The sequence below is a fragment of the Oncorhynchus kisutch genome, unplaced genomic scaffold, assembly GCF_002021735.2.
Source record: "Oncorhynchus kisutch isolate 150728-3 unplaced genomic scaffold, Okis_V2 scaffold866, whole genome shotgun sequence".
Taxonomy (NCBI): domain Eukaryota; kingdom Metazoa; phylum Chordata; class Actinopteri; order Salmoniformes; family Salmonidae; genus Oncorhynchus; species Oncorhynchus kisutch.
Window position 1 is genome coordinate 70,104 of NW_022262811.1, and position 8,626 is coordinate 78,729.

General features: G+C 43.4%; 1 protein-coding gene across 1 annotated transcript; it reads left to right on the forward strand.

The window, feature by feature from the left end:
- The first annotated feature begins 1,428 nt into the window (after window positions 1–1,428).
- On the forward strand, window positions 1,429–8,367 carry LOC116362679 (ankyrin repeat domain-containing protein 40-like). The gene is made up of 5 exons (XM_031816755.1): window positions 1,429–1,972; window positions 2,475–2,623; window positions 2,948–3,556; window positions 3,842–4,023; window positions 5,232–8,367. The coding sequence occupies exons 1-5, from the start codon at window positions 1,839–1,841 to the stop codon at window positions 5,373–5,375; spliced, it is 1,218 nt and encodes a 405-aa protein (XP_031672615.1). The 5' UTR covers window positions 1,429–1,838; the 3' UTR covers window positions 5,376–8,367.
- The last annotated feature ends 259 nt before the right edge of the window (window positions 8,368–8,626 follow it).

Sequence of the window (8,626 nt, forward strand, 5' to 3'; positions counted from 1 at the left end):
AGAGGGACTTATCTTTAAAAGGTAGAGTTCTAATAACCAAGGCTGAAGGTATCTCTAGACTAACATATGGCACTCTATCTTTATATCTTGACAGTAAAATAAGCAAGGCGATAGACCAGATGCTTTTCAACTTTCTATGGAGAAACCGTACCCATTACATTAATAAAACTGTTGTAATTAACACTTATGAGTATGGTGGGCTGAATTTTCTGGACTTTACTACCTTAAATAATAATTTTAAGATCAATTGGATAAACAATTCCTAAGAAGACCCACTTCTATCTGGAATTTTATTCCTCATCATGTCTTCTCTACTTTTGGTGGCCTTAACTTCATGTTGTTTTGCAATTATAATAGTGACAAAGTTCCAGTGAAACTTTTCATCGGCAGGTTTTCTTGTCATGGTCCTTAATTTATAAGCATAATTTTCCTCCACACAGATATTATATGTGGAATAATCGGGACATTTTGTATAAAAATACTTATTTTAATATTCTTTTAGAATATTGGTTCCGAAATAAATTCCTATTGGTGAGCCAACTGGTAATTCAGAGGGTAATTTACTTAGTTCTAAAGAATTCTTATCACTTTACAAGGTCTCTGTAACACCTAAAGATTTGGAATTGTTTTAAATGGCATTCCCTCGGGTGATGCTTTATTATTCAGGAACGTGTCAAGACCTGACCCTCAATTGAGAATCGATTCACGTTTAGATGGGAGTATTTGGTTGCTTTGACTTCCAGAGCCAAATGAGCCTTTAAACAGAACATGCAAGGTCCTTGGACTATAAGGAGTAATGTTAGGCTTCTTTAGTCCATGTTTGGGCTAGGTCCCCCACATTATATTCTTTCTGATACACAAAATCAGTTTGAAATCAAATAAATTTGATTGACCACAACTTTGAAAAGGGTATAACTGTAAATCAGTGACCCTCACCCTTGATTATGATGCTACTAAGTCGATGAGGTCAAAGTCTACTGTGGTGTCAAGCTATAAAGTTTTGTTGAGTCTGAAAAATTAGAATGATTTTGGTTGAAGACAATATAGATGATTTCAAGGGAATCCTCAAGGAGGTTTAGAGGTAGAAAATTACTTATTTGTGGGAATGAACAAAGCAAGGGTGCTGTAGGTGCTCTCAGTAAGTACTGTCCTCAATTCGTGTACTTTTAAACACACACACACACACACCAGATATTTTCTGAATATCGTCCAGAAAATCTGTAACTAGACCTGTTGGACAGCTAACTCGTTGACTCCAAAAGGATACATGGACATATTGCACAAAACAGTGTACGTTGAACATTCAAATATGTATGTGCAGGGTAAATAAATGTCAACAGAACACATGGGTTACTGTAACATTCACTATTACGAGAGATAATTAAAATAAATCGTATTTTGCAAGGAGGAACATACAACTTTCTTCCCACTGTTGTTACACTCAAACCTGTCCCCGATATGGGAGGAATAGTTGACAGCGCACGTCGGAGCCTTTACGCAACACAGCTACAATGTATGGACTTTTAATTTCAAAACTCATTTAAAAGAGTTGACAAGCCGGTGCAGCAACAACATATTACATTAAACTAACCATTGATGGTGTCCTTTGATAAACATTGTTCTTGTCAAGCTTAACGTTACGGACATCAACAATCTTGCGCGAGCCTAGTAGCTGTAAAGCTAGCTATCTAACGTTAGTCAGTTAACGTTAGCTTCTCCCCGGCTATTTTTAGTGCAATTAAGCAGCTATTTCCAGACCAAGGCGTCACCCTCTTACGACCTGTAAAGCCATTATTGTTTCCCATGATCTCGTTAAGTTAGCTAATCATTTGTACAAAATGTCAACGACATCGTTGGATAAGGAATTGCAAGAGCGCTTGAGAGAGGCGTCTGCGATTGGAGACATCGACGAGGTGCGGATTTTAGTGGAAAGCGGAGTAAATGTCAACTCTCAAAACGAAATAAACGGATGGTAAGTGTGTCATATATATATTAATCAAACTTAAACACAAGTTGATCAATAATCACCCGTCCTTACATGTTATTTATCGATTGATTGTTAAAATGCTGCCGGCGCAATGTTGGCAACGTGCTCTATGCAATGGTATGTCAAATGTCACCATTTCATGCTGGCCTAAGAAGAATAGTGTGTTATCCAATTATGCCTAGATGGCAATCTCCTTTAACTGCAAGTGATGCAAATATACCCCCGCGTGGGTTCTCAAGTTTGACTATGATGACAATAAAAATGAACTAGTAAATGTTGGCTGCAGGGTGCAAATATTTGCGTAGGTAAAGTCGGTGAACACTGTACTTCATCTGGATCTACCTCCAGTAGCTACTTTATCATTCACAATGACTGTTCCAACATTGGCTGTTTTGAGTCATCATCATGCAATGTCAATCTTTCATCAACATTATGAATCATCCCAGAGCAGATCAGAGACTTACTTTTTTCATTGTCTCCTATTCAGGACATGTTTGCATTGGGCATGCAAGAGAAACCACAAACCGGTTGTGTCGTACCTGCTGAACTCTGGCGCTGACCAAGAGATCCTCACTGCTAAAGATGAGCTGGCTGTCCAGCTGACCTCTAAGCCTGAAATCAGAAGACTGTTAGGAGGTAAATGTCCCATCACATCACCACTCTCCCAGTTATTACTGTTTTTGTGTTAAAATTCTCTTAAACATGTTCATGAAATATCTGTATAATAGCTGTATTTTGGATTGAATGACTATTAGAAGCACAAATGCCACCCCTAAGCACTAGTTCATTGCCAGTGAATTGTTTTGCCTGCTCATAGTTAGGGGTCACAATTTGGGTAATGATCATAGATGGAGACTCCAGCCAGGACCTGCTATGTTTTGGTTTTCACAGCATGCTCTGGGCATGTCAATGTTCAAGGCTCCCCCAATTCAATGTGGTGTCTTATATATTTTTTCACAGTTGAGGAGGAGGAAGTGCCTGAAATCAAGGAGCTTGAGTTGCCAATCATCCCAAACTACCTGTCCAACCCCCCATTCATGTACAGTAAGATGGACAACAAGGCTGAGCTCATATTGGCACAGTTGACCCAAAATGGCAATGGAGACCACTCATCAGATGACCCACACAGTGACTCAGCTTCCCTGTCGCCCACCCACGAGCAACAGCTGCCTCAGCAACCGCAGAGCCTACTTTCTGACACCCCGAGCCCGAGGGAGGGGGCCTTCATCCCATTGGCGCAGCAGAACGGAGTGTCGCCTAGCCCCGCCTCGTCTCTCACCATCAGCGGAGGCCTGCCTATGGACATCTCTATGGAGCCCCACCTGGTCAACCATGGGGAGTACCCACACTCGGTGGCCCATAATGGGGCTGTGTGCTCTCCTCCCCTGCCCTCCCCCAGCCCCAGCACCACCAGCAGTAGCAGCCAAGCCCAGGTGGCTAACGCTAACCCATCTATGACCCGGCAGCAGTCCCTCCCTCAGCAGCTCAACTGTGGCCAGGGTGCTGGGGGTAACATGCCTGCCTTCCAGCCTTTCTTCTTTACCAGTACATTCCCTGTCAATGTGCAAGGTAAGGACGGTCGCCACACTGCACTTGCTGCGGTCGCCACACTGCTAATGTTGTGGTGTTCGATCAAGCATTGATTTGAGTCAACAGCAGAGCTTTTTTGGAGCTAATCCCATTGCATGTTGAGTCTGTTTTATCACTGCTCTGCACTTTCAGACCCATTATCCAATGCTTTCTCCCCATGTGTGTGCCTGAATGTGCCCCATGTGCTGAGTGTTCTCTCTACTGCATCTTACACACTGAAGTAGCTAGCGTAATCTCATTGGTGTATTTGTGTGTCTCTCCCAGAGCTGGTCCTAAAGGTGCGCATCCAGAACCCCAACGCGCGGGAGAACGACTTCATCGAGGTGGAGCTGGACAGACAGGAGCTGACCTACCGCTCACTGCTCCGGGTGTGCTGTCGCGAGCTGGACATCAGCACCGAACACGTGGAGAAGATCCGCAAGCTGCCCAACACCATGCTACGAAAGGTATGGAATGGCAGAGGCACGCACACGCAGGCACAAAAACACACACGTGCATCAGAAGGGTGATGTTTCGGGTGGCTCTGGTACTCAAACTGGCTGGTTATAACACTAGTGGCTGAGCACTAGCACTGTGAACCCTGAGGCTGCAGCTACCGTTCCACTCCACTAACCAGCTCAATGGAGCGAGCAGGCCGGGGCAGGGCCAGACACCACTAATAAAAGATGCAGGGCAGGCAGGAACACTCCTAGACACACCTCGATGACAGTTCACTGTTCTGTTAGGTTGGAGCACCACGCTGTTCTGTTAGGTTGGAGCACCACGCTGTTCTGTTAGGTTGGAGCACCACGCTGTTCTGTTAGGCTGGAGCACCACGCTGTTCTGTTAGGCTGGAGCACCACGCTGTTCTGTTAGTCTGGAGCACCACGCTGTTCTGTTAGGTTGGAGCACCACGCTGTTCTGTTAGGCTGGAGCACCACGCTGTTCTGTTAGGCTGGAGCACCACGCTGTTCTGTTAGGCTGGAGCACCACGCTGTTCTGTTAGGTTGGAGCACCACGCTGTTCTGTTAGGCTGGAGCACCACGCTGTTCTGTTAGGCTGGAGCACCACGCTGTTCTGTTAGGTTGGAGCACCACGCTGTTCTGTTAGGTTGGAAACACTGATCATGACGGCTGCTTGATGATGGAATGATGGTCACCCATTATTACCATTTTAATAAATAATTTGCGAGAGTGTGTGTACAGCTCTATTCTTTTCTTATGAGTTAGGGCCACAGAAAATTTTCATTGTCACAATGGTTTCAAACTTTTGGGTTGATTATAATGTTTGCAAGTTAATTGATTTGAGCTACATTGTGTTCCATGGCACACGGTAGTCCCATCTTGCACTGCATGGGTGGATTTGATATGAAAACAATGTCACCCATCCAGTTATGAAGGGAGCTGTTGTCACATTATGTAATCCCAGAACAACTGCTGGCTAAGACTGTGAAACACACACACACACACACACACACACACACACACACACACACACACACACACACACACACACACACACACACACGTGTCTTCTATCCTGCCACTTAATGTCTGTAAGTCCTGTGTGTGATGAACCATGTATGTACTCGATTTTGTACCGTAATCACTACAAACAATTGGACCTTTTGTGGACAATAAAGATGTTTTATTGAATGTAACTTTATTATTCCCAGGACAAAGACGTGGCTCGGCTGCAGGACTTCCAGGAGTTAGAGGTGGTGCTGGAGAAGGCTGAGGGCCTGGCACTCCTCTCTGGGGCGGGAGGCCTCACCGACAGACCCTGCTACAACATGAAGGCCTCCAGACTCACCTACTAGAGACCAACAGGATTGACAGACACACAGACAGACCCTGCTACAACATGAAGGCCTCCAGACTCACCTACTAGAGACCAACAGGATGGACAGACACACAGACAGACAGACCCTGCTACAACATGAAGACCTCCAGACTCACCTACTAGAGACCAACAGGACGGACAGACACACAGACAGATCCTGCTACAACATGAAGGCCTCCAGACTCACCTACTAGAGACCAACAGGACAGACAGACAGACCCTGATGTCCATGTGGACCCTACTATCTCTCTATTGACCGTAATAGCCACTATCGTTATTAGTCAATTTCATTGCATTATGATCCGGTGTCGTTCAGCCAGCGTTATTGGGGGTTTGTTTAAACATCCTGTTGTGTTAGCTAGGTAACGTGGTCGCCCTGCCTGTCCTTGCCTTGCTCCCTGCCCGTCTGTCCCCATGCAGCGCTCGCTAACCGATTGCTCATGCATCATGTCCTCAGTTATATACTGAAGAATTTGGGCCTCCTTCCCTCTTCTCTTCCCTCTGTCCCTCACTCTCTCCTCCCTCTCTAGTTTGTGTTGTCGGGCTACAGTGGAACATTGGCGTTGAGGGACAGTGACAGTCTTCCTAGATGGCTTAACTTATGTACTGTACATGGATCCCTTTGTACTGGGCATTAGTCATACATGTACTGGGGACTTGTCTCCTGGATGATGAGGGGGTTGAGAAGAGTAGAGGCCATTTAAACAGCTCTTCTGATATACAGCCATGGCTCTTATTAGTCCAACACGGGCGGCTTAGTACAATGTTGCGACACAGCTGACTTGCACACAGCAACATGCAGTACTGCCGCTTGCTTAGTGGGCATAGCAGGTGGCTGCCGACGTTCCAACTGGCATTCACACCCATGCTGCAGACTGCACACACACACACTCAGTCATACTCCCACACTTCAGTGATATTTCCAGTTTTTCCTTCAGTGGTTGCCCATGTTATCACACTACCCTGTTTATTTGTTCTTAGGTGGATGCCTGATGGAGCTATTAACAGAGATGTTGCTTTGTGCTGCTGAGGTTTGATCATCTAAGAGGGAGTGGGTGTGAGTGTTGTCTCTTGCCAATTGAGAAGTTTTTGTTAGTTTCGTAGAACTGTTTATGTGCTTAGGAAGCAAACAGATGCTTCAAGTTTCATCCGTATTGTTAAGACAGTGTGTCTGTTTCTTAAAGAACTCTCTTCGTCAGTTGGAAGATAACAGCCTTCTAACAGATGCTATGGTTAGCTAGCTCCACAGACACCGTCTGGATTTCAATCAAACACCCAATGTGGAACAACTCTTCATTGCTCCTGCTCTATGAATTTAGTTTTATTCTACAATGTTTACTTGCTGAAACAAAAGTAATTTAGATGAACATGTATTGGGTGCAGGGGCAATATTTAAATGTTCTACAGTTTGGTTGAATGTTTGTGTGTGAGGGGTTCTTTTCAATGTAACAGTTATTGGGTCTAATATTCAACTGACACTTTCAGCTGTGAATGAATTGAATGGTAGACCGTTCCTATAGAGTTCAGGTATTATTGATTGAAGCAGAATCCGCTAGGTTCACTTTAGGGGAAGTATATTCCCAGCTCAAGTAGGGGTTCCCCTAAAATGAGCATTTTAAACTGTTTCTGGATCGCTTCGCTTAAGATACTTCCATTTACTGTGATTAGATCAAAACCAAATACAAACCTAGCCAGAAAAATAGTCTGGTTCTCCACAATAGATTATCTATCATAAATGTCCTATTTTTGAATTGCTGTATGAAATGTTTAGAGTTTTTTCGTAGTGAACTGAATCACGTGGGCAAAGGACAGTTTGAAAGGATTGTTTCTGTTTCATAAGTTTGACACGGCTGTTATGTTTGAGTGCTTCCATAACACGTTTCCCAGCAATTCTCCCTGTTGCTTCTATCATACAGTGCATTTGTCATAAAACACAAGTTCACATTGCTCTGTGAGAACCTTTTAAACACATAACCTACATTAACATGTAAGCTAGCTAGAGATCAAATGTTAGCTCTTGAGGGGTCCCCGAGTTTAACCTACTGACATTTGACTTTTGTCAAGTTGTTGTGTTTGCTACTTCTTTGTTTGAGTATAAATGACGATTCATACACAAGAACACAACCGTTAGTATTGAAGCTGAATGAGAGTGCATTGATTGAAAAGATTACTGCTTAAAATGCTTTATGACAAACACATTTGCTCATAGAGGAAGACTAAGACCCTAACATGTCCTGGCAGTCCTTTATGCTGGTTAACATTCAGTTCAATGGTACAGTCAGTGGCCCACTAAGTTTATAAACAATCAACAGTCAGTTACTAACATAGCCGTTAATTGTTTACCGTTCAAATGTATACCTTAAGCTCTGGCTGTCTTAGTATGTTTAATGATTATATATTTTTATTAATTTGTAATTCCCTTTTTTAACGAGAAATGTCTTTAGTTTGTATCGATGCCTACAAGTGTGGAACGTGTTTATCAATGGGGTTGAAGGGGAAGGTAGGTTGCAGCTAGGATGAAACCAAGTGTAAAGCCACAGTATCTACTGTGCTGAATGGGTTGAGTGTAAATGTTGAAGAAATACAAGACTAACTTGAACATGTCAAATGGACTCTCCAGAGAATTTTGTATTCTTAACTTGTGCCACGAGAACGAGAGGTACCTGGTTGAAGAAGCTGAATGATGATGTTTGAAATGCCTACGGCCATTTTGTGCCCAGTGAAGGAGCACCAGTGTTCTAGAATGTTCCAGAATGAATACTAGTTCTGTGAAATGGATGACTAACAGTGTACTGATTGATTGCTCATGTTCTAGAGGAAGAATACAGTAACTTTACCTATGCATTCAGAGTCTGATATTTTTATATGTCCTGTGTACCTTTGATAAATTCCTTATAGGCACTGTTTAACTTGTGTTTGATTGTGGAGACCTGTACCTGTTCTTTGATAAAGCATGGTGGGTAACTTGATCAATCTGTCCTTTTGTCTGAAATTGGTGGGTATATCAAAGGATCAGATGGTAATTATGAATATGGCAGAGCACTGAATTGAAGCCTCATCTGTTTCTGCTAAGATCCACTAGAGGGTGTAGATAGGTCAGTGTTGACATGAAACAACCATGCCAATGCAGTGGTGTAACTGTTCACTGCCTTGCTCTCCTCCCAAAGTAAATCATTTCAAATGAAACATGCTTAAATTCCATCCAAAAAGCATGATTATATGGAGCTT

Coding starts and splice junctions, on each gene's coding strand:
- LOC116362679 (XM_031816755.1), top strand. CDS start 1,839: ATGTCAACGACATCGTTGGATAAGGAATTGCAAGAGCGCTTGAGAGAG. Junction 3,557..3,841: donor ATTCCCTGTCAATGTGCAAG/GTAAGGACGGTC, acceptor TGTCTCTCCCAG/AGCTGGTCCTAAAGGTGCGC. Junction 4,024..5,231: donor CCAACACCATGCTACGAAAG/GTATGGAATGGC, acceptor TATTATTCCCAG/GACAAAGACGTGGCTCGGCT.